A 15603-nucleotide genomic window follows, 5' to 3' on the forward strand; every position below is an offset into this window, starting at 1 on the left:
TTTTTCCCTTCTTTATAATTTTTGAACCCTTCATACAGAATATATTTGACGCTTGATGATGGTAGCGTAAAGTATGTTGACATGACTTTGGGTGTCTAATTTTACGATTTATTTTAATTTAAACAAAAAGGAAAAACGATTAAGGTGTAAAAGATTTTAATGAACTTGTTATAGTTGTATTAAAAAAAAGAAAAAAAGAGTACAAAATGTTTATTTTAAAAGTTCGGATTTTCTTGTAATATATGAAATAATAAAATGGTTTGCTTTTTTTAAAAAAACGCACGACATCCAAAGTGTATTATTAAAAGATGTATAAGTGTCGATCCAATTTTCCTTTATATAAACGAGTGAGTGAGATCATGTAGACAGAAGAACTGATTTTTTTACTTAAATGCCGAACGAAAATGAACGGAATCACGTATTAATTATTTTTTTGATAGTTATAAGTAGATTACTGTGGCAAGCATTTATGTTTTAAATTAATTCATGTATTATTCGATCATAAATTATAGTGGTTATTTAATTAAAATATTGTATTTTATTTATATATTTTAATGAAAACAGCGAATTATTTTAAACATTTTCAAAATTTAAATTGCAACATTTTGAGAGTTAGGCAACCAGTTTGATTTTTTTTGCAGTATTATAATTTATTGTTTAAAGACTTTCTTTAACTTTTAGTTTTTAATAAAAATAATTTAGGTATGTCTTTATCTTAATTTTATTTTACCTTTTTATTTTAATCTTTTTATAAATTGCATAAAATGATAACCATTTAATTTTTTATTATAAGACCAATAGATGGCAGTATTGATTTTTGACGTTTTACTGTCAGATTAAAGTAAATTATTTTTTAGGTTACATCAAAACAAATTCGATTATAAAGGAATTTTTCGAAAAAGAATGGCTCATGTACAATATATGGATGAATTAATTAAGGAATATCTACTCTATAGAGGTTTTACGGCGACTGTTAAAGCTTTTGATAATGATTTAAAGGCTGATAAAGAAAAGGGGTTCCGTGTGGATAAAATAACAGATCATATTGTTCATTTAATTAATAATTATGATTTGAATTCGCTGAGGGATTTGTGGGCGCATTTAGATAATCACATGTTCTCAAAATTGGAGAGCAATTTCATCCCAGGTTAATTTTTTTATTGTTTTAAGATAATCAAAATAATTTTTTAATATTTTTAGGTGTTAAGAAACTGGAAAACGCTGTTCTTAAAATGTATTTAGTAAATACCATTGTTAATAATAAACCAGAAAAGGTTACAGAGTTCTTTAGCAAGATGACTAGTGAATTACAAAGTCGAGAAGAATGGAAAGAATGGTTTGTGTTGCCATATATAAAAAATCCTGAGGAAAATCCAACATTTTCACTTTATTTTACTAAACATTGGCAAGATATTTTATTGGTGTCTTTACATAACTTTTTAGCTTCCGTTTTTCAAGTACTCAAATTAATTTTTTTTGGGAAAATTCAAGAATCATCATGTGGCTTAAAAATCGACGTTTTTTTTTTAATCAATGTGAAATGACCCAAAAAACACGTTAAAAATAAAAAGAAAGTGCGGAAAAGTGTAGAACATACCGAAAAATCACATTAAAGTTTCGATGTGACGTCACGTTTTGTGACGTCACGAGGAATGTCTCGTTACCGCGGCCTGTAAGATCTATTGTAACTTTAGCCCTCCAAAAGTTAAGGGCAAATGTAGGTCTTTAATGCCCCTTAGTATTGCCCCAAGGTCTTGTATCTTTATGTTGGTAGGTGTCAAAACAGCTTTACTGAAAATTTTGTGTCTTAGACGGCCTCTCGCGATGCAATTATACAGTATATGTTCAGCCATTTCTGCACAAGCAATGTTAACCATGCATTTGTTTTTCTTAGGCTTTTGATGCGTAACTACTGACTACCTGTCGTTAGATAGACTGTGTGTCAGTAGACTCCATGTTAATACTAGAACTAATACTAGCCCTAGAACTAGAAACGTTCGAATTTAGCTCCACGTCTCTCTCAAGACGGCTAATCCCGAATGTTTCTAGTTCTAGTTTTACTACAATAAAAAAATGCAACACAGTGATCTAATGCTAACTAACGCTACCTACCACTGTCACTAGAACTAAAGTTAGACCTAGAACTTTCTACCCAACTCAGAATTTACAACCCATTGCTCCATTCCCAACCCGACACTAGAGAAATTCGCACTGGTTTAAATCTTAATTAACCTAACTCATAGTGGAATTTCTACACAAAATTCTGAAATAAATTAGGTGGATCCGAATGTAACGTTTAAGGAGGGGCGTAGGACATCTTCCCTCAGCTTTCTTCTCCTTTCCAAATTATCATCTTATAACAAACGATCGAGTGGACTCTCGCGGTGGGGGTGTGGCTTTATATATTCGTGATCACTTAAATACTAATATTAATGCACGATCCGATGGCTCACTGCAAGGTGCTGATACTTGCTAATTGAAATTAAGATCAGTGGTAGTCGCATTCTTTTGGGCACGTTTTACTGTCCACCAAATATAAATTACTTCGATCAGTTCGAGGATGTACTCGAGAGACAGACCAATAACTACGATAGTATCGTCTTTATGGGTGATTTCAACACATGCCTTTTGAGGTACGACTTGCGTTGTGAAAGACTTCACTTTATTACCTCCTTCCTAAATCTCTCGATTCTGCCTACTCAATCTACTCATCACCTTCCAGCGTCGGATTCCCTTTTGGACCTTATTGTGACATCTTGCCCAGATAGGATACTTTCTTATGGTCAATTACCAGCTCCGCAATTTTCTAATCACGACCTTATTTACTGCGCGCTTCAGGTCGGACGTCAACTGTACCCAAGTCGCACCATATCTACTCGTGACTACGCCCAAATCAACTACGAAACCTTGGTGTCTGATGCATCTGCGATCGATTGGTTGCCTTTATACTACATGTCAGATATTGACGCAAAAGTCGATTTTTTTAATACAGAAATGAAAAACTTATACGATCGTCATGCACCTTTAAAATTGCGAAAAACGAGGCGTTCGCCTGCTCCGTGGCTCAATAACGAGATCAGAGATCTTATGCGTAAGCGCAACGTGGCTAAGGTCCTTCTTCGCCGAAATGCCAATATTAATAGAGAAAACTACCGCGTTCTACGGAACCTCTGTAACCACCGCTGCCGAAATGTCAAAAAAACTTACATTTATCAGAAGTTATTTTATACAACACCGAAAACGTTTTGGAAGACCATGCGTTCTCTTGGCGTAATTAAAACTCCTTCCTGCCATAGCTTCGATTGTAATTCTTTAGGTGCTTATTTTGCTAATTCGCCCACTACTCTCGACGAGTCAATCAAGAAGTTAACATTGCTCACTATCAGTGGTTCTGCTCTCGTCAATTCTCGGTTTTCTTTCACCATGTTTGAGGAGTCTCAGGTTCGGGACGCTCTTGCAAAAACGCGCTCTACAAGTGTCGGTGCTGACGATGTTAGTGTTAGGCAACTCCTTCCCATCTTGGACGTAATTACTCCACCATTGCTTCATATCTTTAATTTCTCCATAGAGTCTTCGACCTTTCCTACAATTTGGAAACAGGCCTGCGTTGTTCCCATTCCTAAGATTAAGTGCCCTACTCGACTGAGTGATTTTCGGCCAATATCGATACTTTCCGTATTATCTAAAGCACTTGAACGCTTGGTGTACAATCAAGTGCAGAATTACCTTGATGAGCATAAACTACTTACAGACTATCAATCTGGTTTCCGACCGGGCCACAGTACCACATCGGCACTCATCAACGTTACTGATGATATTAAGCGTAGCTGTGACGATCGACGAATAACCTTGTTAGTTTTGCTGGACTTCAGCAAAGCATTTGATGCTGTGGATCATAGCTTACTGGTGTCGTCTCTGTCTGCTATGGGCTTTGCCCCTGAGTGCGTTACTTGGTTTAGATCATACCTTTCTCAACGTTCCTTTTGTGTGCGTGACACTTCATCTTCTTCTTCTGTGTTTCAAAGTCATAGTGGTGTGCCTCAGGGAAGTGTATTGGGTCCATTACTCTTTTAAATTTTTATAAACAGTGTTACCAAATTCATTTCATGCAACTATCATTTATATGCGGATGATCTTCAAATCTATACATCAACAACTGTGAATGAGCTCCCGGTATCCATGGCGCGGCTCAATGATGATCTGTCCAGGATACTTCACTGGTCTAAATGTTTTGGCCTGAGTTTAAATATTGCCAAGACGCAAGCTATAGCATTCGGCTCAAAACCTTTACTTGCAAAATTTTACTCTTCCAATAATACGCAACTGATACTCGGTGACAATGTTATACATTTCACCAATACGGTCAAAAACTTGGGGGTGACAATGGACTCAGCGCTGTCTTGGCGGTATCAGATTCAGTCTGTTTGTAGGAAGGTCTATTTTTGTTTTCATTCTTTGCGTAAACTTGGTTGTTTTCTTCCCCTTGCTGTCCGTCGTAATCTCTGTTACTCATTAATACTGCCCCACATAGATTATGCTGATGCTGTGTATCCCGACCTGGCAATTACCCTCCGTAACAAATTAGAAAGATTGCAGAACAACTGTCTACGCTTTATTTTTGACCTGGGTAAGTACGACCATGTTACGCAATATCGTAATCACCTTCAAATGTTGACTGTCGAAAAGCGCAGATCATTCCGTATACTGACAACGCTGTATAAGATACTTTCTTCTCGGACCCCAGGATACTTGTACACGAACTTTCATTTCATATCGTCTCGCGCTCTGCCTACTAGAGCACAGTCTGATACGTTACTCATATCGATCCCCATTCATCGCATAAACTTATTATTATTATTATTACATCAGGTATAGATTTTAGGTTATCTTTAGTTTATAGATGGTAAACAACGACATTTTAGTCGTTGTGCGTCGAAAACCTAAGAAACAACCGTATTTCACCCGAAAATATGCGTTTTAACCAAATCTGCTGCGAAAATACAGTAGATGCCGCTATATTGGACCACTGAATAAACGGACCACCCGTTTACATTTGTTACCGGCAATCTCCGTGACGCCGGCACACCTCAGATTGACTAAGAATTCGCACATTGCCCGAGCATTTTTGACCAAGTTCGGAATAACTTTTAATTTCGGGGTTTGCCAAATGATGCTCTGGAAAAGTCCGACAAGTGTAAATTAACTTCGGACTTTGCTTAAAGTGGGTCAGGCAAACTTGGGTTTCACGTGCTTTCCTTGGTAGTGATGCGCACGACAAGGAAAGTTTCAACTTATCGACGATTAGTCATTGCCTTACTGGGGTTGAGTGTACTTCGAGCTAAAAGTTTCAAAATGAGAAGTACTATAAATGCAACCGATTGTGTGCCTTTTAAAAACCAAAACGCCGAAACAGAATTGAGATCTAAATTTATGGAAAAATTGATGAACAAGTCATCAAATTCATTTCTAATTGAAAGCCTTAAACGTTACGATGTGCTACGTTTAGGTGATAAAAAAAAGTTAATACTTCCGGTTTTTGATCAAATTACTGACGTAAAATATTTTGTTACAAATGACGATCTTTTTGACGTAATTCACAACGATCATCGTGAATGTGGGCACGGTGGAAGAGATAGAATGATAAAAGCGTTAGGCAATAAATATGCGAACGTAATACGAGAAACAATAATTTGCTATTTAGAGCTCTGTCAAGTATGCTACGAAAAAAGGAACCAACCTAAAAAAGGATTAACAGTTAAACCCCTGTTATTTAAAGAAGTGAATTCCCGAGGTCAGGTCGATCTCATAGATATGCAGACTTGTCGTGATGGTGATTTCCGATATATTTTTAACTACCAGGATCATCTAACTAAGCTTATAATTTTACGTCCATTGAAATCGAAGACATCAGAGGAAGTGGCTCATACATTATTGGATGTTTTTTGTATTTTGGGAACTCCCAGTGTGTTGCAGTCGGACAACGGATGAGAGTTTGCTAATTGGCTAGTTGAAGAGTTAAGGGAAGTGTGACCCGAGCTAGCAATAGTCCATGGCAAACCTAGACACTCGCAAAGTCAAGGGAGTGTGGAGAGATCTAACCGGGACGTAGAAGGTATATAATTTGCGTGGATGGAAGACAATAGGACTAAGCATTGGAGGTCTTCGTTTTTGTCAACTTCAGAAAAACAATGCATACGCCGAGACCTTACATTAGCACTAAAAATACAAATATTAAATAAAATTAAAAATCAACCGCCTAATATCAGCCAACGACAGTTGGCTCAGATAACTGAAGTGCCAAAAACAACTCTTTTACGATTGATGAAGGAAAGAAATAAGATTACTGATGAATGGGAAAATACAATTAAAAATTCCTCGCGAAAACGAAAGCGTGGAGGCAAAAATCCTGACTAGACGATGGTGCTTAACCGATGGTTCGTAACGATTACTAGTCAAAGTGTCAGACAAAAAGCAGACAATTTTGCTAAAAGGCTACCAGAAGCGGCAAAAAATGGAAAGAAGATTTACCAAGCATCTTAAGATTATATGAACCGGATAACATCTATAACGGCAGCAAAGCCGCGTTGCTTTAAAGGATTAAGGATGGATTCGTTACCTGTGCAATATGAATCCAACCGAAAAGCATGGATGATAGCGAACATTTTTTAGTGTTACCTAGAAACTTGGGATAAAGAATTGACGAAAACATCAAGAAAAATAATTTTAATGGTCGATAATTGCGCAGCACACCCTCCAGTGAATAATCTACAACACAAGAATTCAGTTCTTATCACCTAATACGACGGCAATAACGCGCCTTTGGATATGGGAGTTATTAAGAATCTTACAATATTGTACCGTAAAAAATTAACAAACTACATAACCGACAAGATAGAGGAAAACATATCGTTGTCCTCAACCGCAACAGAAGTAAGTGCAAAGTAAATATTTTCCAGGGTATTCACTTTATAGCTGACAATTGGAATAAAGTCATGAGCGATACAATACGTAACTGCTTTGGCGATTGCGGATTTAAATTGTATTCTGACAATAACGATGACACTCGAGAATGTGATAAAATTTCTAACAGTGACGATCTTGGAAATTTACATAAAATTGAAAACTTTGAAGAGTTTACTAATATTGACGATACGCTGAAATGTGTCAATCGGTAATTATGAAGACGAGATTATTAGAGAATTCGCAGATAAGTCAGTTTTAGCAGTCGTTGAAGAAACAGACAAGGAGACAGATGATATGGAACTCCATCCAGTCACTCATAAAGAGGCAAAATATTGTGTCAGTAAATTGCGGCGGTATTTACTGTAAGATGGCTGTCAGGCAAGTCGTATTACTTTATTTAGAAAAATGTTTCAAAATCTATTCGTCAAACAATTCTAGACGAATATAGAAAATTAGACCAGTAACATTTTAGTAGACTGCAATAATGTTTCTTGTTTTATTAATTTTGTTTCTTATTTCTACGTATTTTGTTATTGTGCAAAAGAATGTTACCTTCGTTTATATTTTAATAAATAAAGTTATTATTATAAGAGTATTCAAGTGGTAATACTAATTACTTATCAATTTGTTTTTATTTAGCTATTTATAATTTCATGTAAATCCAACATTTTACGTATAGTATGTATAAAGGGGCCACCCGTTTATTCGGACCAAACTGCGTTCGAACAGATGTGGTCCGATTAAGCGGAATCTACTGTATATGGTTAGCACGGTCGATGACGTCACGAAAGTTTTACATTTTTTTTTTATTTGTAACGGCTTACATGAGATTTGTGCCGTCGATTTTTAATCGACATAGTGATTCTTGAATTATACCTTAATTTTTTATAAATTAAAATATTAATACTTATTTTTCAGTATATGCCAACACCGACTTTAATGAGTTTCGAAGAAGACGCAAATAAAATAAATAAATTAGAAGCTAAAAACGATTCATTAAAAAAAACTTTAGCTCTTTTAATTGATAAAGGCCCCGAAGCTGTCGCTCCGTGTCAAGTTGCTCCACCATCCCACGATATTTACGATGATTTTTATACAATAGCACAAGAAAACAATGCGGTTGAAAATCAAGCGAAAAGTTTAAAGAATTTGATACGGAATATAAGTAGCGGATCGAGTCCCATTTTGGGGAGAAAAGATGTTCATGGCGGGAAAAAGCGATTAGGATCGATCTCGGGAAAAAGTGGTAAAAGTCAAACTTCGCAATTTGAAACATAAAATATACATATTTATTTACGAAAAATACTTTTTTAATATTCATAATAGTAAATAGGAAGAACTAAAATGTATTTACATAAAAAATTATCTTAAAATTGGCCAAGAATTAATAAAATTGCACCGTAATTAAAATTAACAACAAGAAATTGGCATAGGTTTTAATCGAATTTAATTTTTGCCTTCATTTTTAATGTTTTAAATCAAATATTTCAATGAGCAACGGTTCAACTTCAGAAGGATTTACATTTAAATAACAACTAACAACCTCTTCATTTAATTTATGAAGTTCAGATATTTTTTGTATTAGTTTCAAAAACGTCGATTTTGCTTCACAACCCGGAAATGTACTTTCTAGATATCTTCTTAAAAGGTAATAATAGGAATTCTGTAATCAAATAAAAATCATATTAGTGTATAAATTAGAAAATGTATTTATCAGTAACATATTCGGTTCAATCTAAAATACATTGAACATCCTTGAAATACACCTGTTCATATTAACGATAAAAGATAATTTTTTATATCTACAAATTTTTATTTATTAAATTACCACTTGTTTTTACAATTACATTTTTATTCTTACCTGTTCCAATTTTATCACATCCTGATGAATTACACCTGGCCTATCTGGAGTAAACAACGCAATAGCGCACAAAATAAGAACGATATTCTCGTCCGATCTCCACTTCGGATCGAAAGTTTGTATGAACCTTTCGTGTTCTTTAAAAAAATTCCCCTTAACCTCTTTTAAAACATCCGCTTTCAAACTACTTAAATATTCCTTTCGGTGAGGTATCTAGCAATATGAAACATCCCAATTAAAACTTCATGATTAAGTTTCTTATTTTTAGTTTTTTTACCCTCCAAGTTTGTTTTGTATCGTCGTAAATCATCAAACTCCTCAACATTAACATTTCAGTACATCCGGCTTTTAATAAAGCCACTTGATCTTCTTGGCACATATTTTTAAAGGCATTTATTTTCTTTGCCATTTTTATTAATCGACGAATTGCTACTGCTGTTAAATTTATTATATCTACTAATGCGGGATTCGCCAATATTGCATCTGGACGACCCTAAATCACAAAATTAAGGTTATATTAAACATTAATGTATTATTTTAGATTTGGGTGAATTAATTTTAATGATAAAATATATATATAGTATATTATAATGAATTTGAATTGAATATGTTAAATAACTTTTATTTAGGTTTTTGCATTGATAAAGTTCATGCTGCACAACCCAAATATCATTGGCATTCTTTTTTTCAGAATTTTTTGGCAGAGACATCATTATTGAAGGTATATCCGACACCACAAGTCAAGATCAACAAGTCTAACAAGTTATTGGATAACCTGGATTACTCCTAGACGCTCAATTAAATGTGCCTATTTTTCAAAGCCAGTTGCAGTTTTGCAAGTGTATATTGAACAAGGTAGAAGAGGTCGTCTTCAAAGGTTGTATATTAATAACCATCAAATATGATTTTCTTTGAAAATATGGTAAATACTGGAGATTATCTCCATTTTTAAATAACAAGTTGTATAGTATATTTAATTCTGGAGAACTTTTTACATTTCCAGCGTTATCACCACATGGTTAAAAAGCAATTTCGGTGATTTGTGGAACGTAATAATCTCAATAGATGTGAAAACACATTTGAAGCTATTGGTTTACACCGAAACAGCCCACAACAATCATTTTTCTTGACTATTATCTAACACATTGTAGTGACGGTGATAGTTGTGCGGGGTTATATTAGAATCACTTTAAGATGGCTAATATTGAAGTCGCAAAAAAAACTTAGTTTCGCATAATTACAATCGAAGGTCATCACAAAATTGTATGCGAAATTTATTTGTATTTGCCACTATCCCAGTGTATAAATACATTTCTAAATTTAGATACAAAGGTTACGGGGTGGGATCGATCAGGGTATAAACAATGACTTCTTTAAACGAAATGGCTCCACATGAATTAAAAATACGAAAAGTCAAGTCCTACCTTGTACCCTTATCTCTCAATGTAAAGTTAATTATCACTCGGAGGGATACTGAGAGGTTTATATAAATTATTTATATTCGTTCCACAGAGATATATTTCTTCAGTCAAACTTTAATCATGTCACATTACTCATCAGTTCACAGAATCTTGCAGATTATGAAAATTGTCTCTCTCACTTAAAATGTTTTATGATAATAAAAAATACCGCATAAGAAAAGTTAGCAATAGCATAAGTTGTAATAGCACATGTATTTTTTGAAACACCAGTTATTCAAATAAGTTTGAATTGGTCAATTTTCTGCCAAATCAATTCCATCAGATTAAAGTCGAGGTTAGTTGACAATAATTTTCTCATAGTGGACTTTGAAGGTTGAATACACTTCTGCACTCAATTTGTGCATTAACTGTGCGATTCAAAGAAGCCCGACTGTTTTGAAAGACCTATAAGAATATAATGCATTGATGTTAGACACTCTTAGTAGATGTCTAAGAATTTCATCAAAAAAACTAATTCGATTTTAGCAACCAGTTGCTTCGCTGTGTTCGTGTTTGAAAATTGTAAAAAGTACCAAAAAGATTCGAAAAATTTCACTAAATAGTCTTCGTCCAAGTAAAGCAACATGAAAGAAGTTGGAAAAAAGAAAAACAGAAAAGTTAGATAACAAAAGATATCATAAAATAGATCTGGCGACGTTTAACACTATTATATTATATATCGAGAACAACGGGGAGATGAGATAACAGAGGAGGAGGTGGATGCAGTACTGGGGGGATTGAAGAAGGGAAAGGTACCTGGAGAAAATGGGGTCCAGAATGAGGCATAGTTGGAGGTGAGGGAGAGGTTGTGTCTTTTTTTTATTACTTTATGGAGTAACTTTGTGTATGTTAAAAATTAACAGCTAAAATTTTCTAAATAATATCTAAATACGATTAATTTACGGTGAATGTCGCTGAAATTCTTCGGAAGCAGTATTATTATACAGACTGTATGGATAGAATACAGTCAGATAGAATATGTGGATTTATACAGGCTGTTTCTAAATTGATTTCAATTTCCAACTTTATTGTCTTTTGACATTTCCTCATAAAATTGTTAGTTTGATCACAAAAAAAAATAATATGGCATAAATTCAGACTAATTATTAAAATTTCTAGAGTTTTATACGAATAGACTGAAAACATTTTGGATAACTGAATGAGGTCTTATTGAAAGAATGGTATTTACTATTTAATTGAAAAAATATGTAAATTAAGAAGTATCACAATAATAATTGTTGCACTAATAACAATTAACAAAACTACAAAAACAAATAACGATAACAAAATATCAATAATAAGTCATAATAAATGTTGAAAATGCCGCCCCTAAACAATTTAATTCTGGAGATCTGGCTGGCCAATTTTGAGGACCACCGCAGCCTATCCAACGATTTGTATAAGCTTCGTCTGAGTAGCGACAAGCCTTAATACTAAAATGTGCTGGCATGCCATCATGCATGAGTCATAATTCTCGCCTGATTTGTATCGAAACATCATCGAAAAGCTGGGGCAACTCCTCTTCGAGGAAATGACAGTATGCGTATCCATGTAATCTCATTAGAAGAAAATATGGTCCAATTCAATCACTGTTAATGACACCAAGCCACACATTTAATGAAAATTGGGGTTTCAACTTGGATTCAATAATTATATGTGGATTTTCGCCATTCCATATGTGATTGTTATGGATTCTTTTGAGAAATACGCCTCATCAGTAAACAATATACGACATAAAAACTGCAGTGTTTGAAGAATCCATTGGCAAAAAATTAAACGAGGTAAAAAACCCCGCGATAAGAGCGCATGAGGATACAACAGTTGTTTTTTTAAAATCCTAAGTACGCTGGAATAGCTTACGTTTAATTCTTGAGCTATTTTTCTTGTACTACTTCCGGTAGAGTTCTCAATTAAATCAAGAACTTCTTCCTCTAGTGCTACAGTTTGTACTTCTCGTGAACGTCCGCAATCGGCAGTTCTTCTTGAAAAATGTCCATCTTCTCGAAGACGTTGATGTATACGCGCAAATAGACTGTGATGGTGATACGTTCTAGATATAACTCAGCGTAAAGCCTTCGAGCTTCTAACCCATTTCCATTAGCACGACTATATACAAAATGCATGTCTGCCATTTCGAAATTTGTATAGTTTGCCATTGAATTTACTTAACTTTACAGTTAGCAAGTGTCATTGCCGACAAGAAATATTGCAGTAATTCATCTTTCACGCATGCGCAAATGACGCATTCTTTTTGGTATTCTTGCACTAGCAGATGATAGGTTTGGACATATATTTCTTGCACTTGCGCTGAAAGTATGGTGCGTTTTTTAGTTACCTTTTATGTTTCCAACTGTAAAATATAACGACATAACGTGTTTTGTTGGTTTGTTTGTGTACATGTGCCTCAATCTTTCAAAAAATATGTGTTGGCACCGTTGATTCCAACTGAAATATTGTAGTTAAAAGTTGCCAATCGCGCTAGATATTGCCGCAATAACTTCGTGCAAGAAAAATTGCTTACTGTAGAGTTGCCTTAATAATTGTTTTTAGTTCGCAAGAGATAGAAAAATAACACGGACAAAATCACAACAATGATATTTGTCATTATGACCCCAGCTTACTTGATATTTTAAATTAAATAATCAATCTAAATTTATGCCAAATAGATCTGAGTATTATTTTGTTATGGACAAACTAACGATTTTAGGGGAAAATGTGAACAGACATAAAGTTGCGTATTGAATCCCTAAAATCTATATTTTAAATAGAAAAATGTAGACGCATTAAAAAGTTTTGATGCAAAGTATTATAGGGGTGGATTTTTTTACCTTGTAAAAACATTTTAGTATTACAAAAATCGTCAAAAAGTGTCATTTTATTATACTAATAGTTATCTGCCAAATTTCATTCTTCTAAATTCCCCCATACACTTTAGAGGGCTGTAATTCGGTGGGGAAGGCATTTTGAACAAAAAATTATATGAAAGACCCCCTTAATTTTTGCTGAAAAATCATCCCTTGAAATTTTTTGCATCAATTTAAAAACACCTATACATGGATATACACTGTGTTAATTAATTATCGTAACCCACGTGATCTGTGTAATATTGGCTGCATATCTCAATATGTAGTGGTAGTTTGGATAATTTTAAATTAGTAACCAGATGTTGACAGCTGATTGAATGTTATTGTTGTGATTGTCGTGCGCTTTGTTAGTTTCTGTATTTTCTTTGTTCTTTAATCGTTTTTTGCCGTCTTTATATTTTTCGAAACTTTTTAGAACTATCGTTGTTTCTAGCGGTTGCTTTAAGCGGTAAGTCAATAAACAAATCAAAACAACCACTACTTTCAACATTAATTTCAATCTATGGGTGCACTAAAAATTATTTTAAATAAAAGGACCTTTTTTATATTTAAAATATTTTTTTAATTATTAAAATATATCTAAATATATTTTAAACGGCTTTTAAAGTTAATGAATCGTTTTTAGGAACTTTCGTCGCGTTGCAATACCAATCTGTGATATGGGTTGCATACTTTGTCGGGTATAATAATTAATTAACACACTGTATGACTTTACAATGACATAATTGTGCATTCAAATTTCTCTCTCTAATTTAGTTGTTACAAATAACATGACAATGAAGACCAATCATCACACATCCTTCAATACACTCCATAAAACATCAATTTTATTTATAAACTTACTTTAAATCTACATTCTTCAGCAATTAAAGTAGAGATATCATCATCAACAGGCGTTAATAAAGCTTTATTAGCAACAATAAGTTCGTTTAGCTTGGCTCTTTCAGCATCATTAAGCTCCCTAGAATTTCCTTGATACTGTGCTATAGAAGAATAAGCTTCATATTCTAGTTTAATAGCTTCACAAAGTATTGATTCAATAGAATTAGCTTCTATAGGAATATTTTGTACATCTTCTAAAATATCTTTAGGTGTTCGACCATCATCTTTTTGTACATTTTTTGAGTTATTGTTACAATTAGTTTCATTGTTATTAACAGGGCTTAAAGACTCATCAGGACTTAAACTACTATTTGGGGTTGGGTTTAACATGTGCCTTATCATAGATTCATCAATAATCGATGTATTATTAGAAATATTATCCGTATTTGAATCAATTTTATCGATTGAAATTAAATTATTTGTATCATTGGGGCTATAAATATCACCATAATCGGATGTTGTATCATATTCTTGTGAATCATCATCAGTAGATCCTTCCCGTTTAATCTTTTTAAACCCCTGTTTAAACCCATTTGAAGGATTTGATCGCTTTTTTGCTTTGTTTTCTTGGATTTTTTGACGCTTTAACACTTTTTCTTGCTCGGACATTATATAATCTTTTCTCATTCCAATTGTAAAACATTTTTCTAATCGACATCGTTGACAAAATCTTCTGGTTACTGTATTAATTTCACATTGTTGATTAAATGGGCACCTCAAATCTTTATTAGCCAAAGCATTCCTTCTAAAAAACGCTTTACAACTTTCACAAGTAATCGCATTAAAATTATAACCTAAAGCTTTATCACCGCATACACCACATATCTTAGAATCCACTTTAACTTCCATGATCATCACAAAAATTTTATTCACTCTTCAAGACTTGATCTATTCAGATGATTAATATTCTCGTTGTTGAATTAATCAAATAATCGTTTTTTATTAGCAACATAATTTGACAATTTCGTTGTTGGGTAATTTTAAGTTGTTTATGTATTATGATTCACTTTGTAGTGTAATTATGATGAAGTTTCTTCTGGGGGGTTTTTAACGTGTTGTTATAGTATCTTTTTTCTTTCTTAGATTTTTGACATTCTCTATTTTAGTGTCTTTATTTATCTTATTACCTTACGACGTGAAGTTAGCCGAGAAATAGAACTACGATAAAATTTTTGACGTGTTTAATGATAAGATTAGAAATTATTTATTGAAATTGGTCGAATTGTTACAAATAAAGATTAAAATAATCTTTGTTTAAGATGGTATTTAGTTTATTTAAAAATGTTATAGTTTTTTATAACAATAATTTTTAAATATTTCAATTTTAATTAATCAATAAGAGATGTCGCTGATCATTTTAAAATTTGCAATAACATAATAAATAACAATAACTACATTTATTATTAATATTTTTTTTCTGTTTTAATATTTATTTAATATCGTTACGCTAAATTCTGGTGTGACATAAGACAAGAAATGAAATACGGATAATATTTTTGACGTCTTTTCTGATAAGATATGAATCCAATCTATATTTATTCTAGATTTTCTTTAGTTTATTTAAGAATCAATA

The 15603-nt window shown here is 33.3% G+C and overlaps 2 protein-coding genes across 3 annotated transcripts; one reads left to right on the forward strand and one right to left on the reverse strand.

Moving 5' to 3' along the window:
- Window positions 1-818: 818 nt before the first annotated feature.
- Window positions 819-8806, forward strand: LOC111415170 (WD repeat-containing protein 91). The gene is made up of 3 exons (XM_023046715.2): window positions 819-1147; window positions 1201-1457; window positions 7882-8806. The coding sequence occupies exons 1-3, from the start codon at window positions 904-906 to the stop codon at window positions 8239-8241; spliced, it is 861 nt and encodes a 286-aa protein (XP_022902483.2). The 5' UTR covers window positions 819-903; the 3' UTR covers window positions 8242-8806.
- On the reverse strand, window positions 8230-15163 carry LOC111415169 (Nuclear hormone receptor HR96). 2 transcript variants are annotated; one of them, XM_071194449.1, is made up of 4 exons: window positions 13992-15163; window positions 9102-9317; window positions 8825-9037; window positions 8230-8765 (listed from the first exon to the last, which is right to left on the reverse strand). In XM_071194449.1, exons 1-4 carry the CDS (start codon window positions 14883-14885, stop codon window positions 8760-8762), a joined length of 1329 nt encoding a protein of 442 aa, XP_071050550.1. In that variant the 5' UTR covers window positions 14886-15163; the 3' UTR covers window positions 8230-8759. The 2 variants fall into 2 exon arrangements, with proteins under 2 accessions (XP_071050550.1, XP_022902482.2); XM_023046714.2 differs by having other exon boundaries at window positions 8230-8626; window positions 13992-15162.
- Window positions 15164-15603: the final 440 nt, after the last annotated feature.

The sequence above is a fragment of the Onthophagus taurus genome, chromosome 2, assembly GCF_036711975.1.
Source record: "Onthophagus taurus isolate NC chromosome 2, IU_Otau_3.0, whole genome shotgun sequence".
Lineage (NCBI taxonomy): Eukaryota > Metazoa > Arthropoda > Insecta > Coleoptera > Scarabaeidae > Onthophagus > Onthophagus taurus.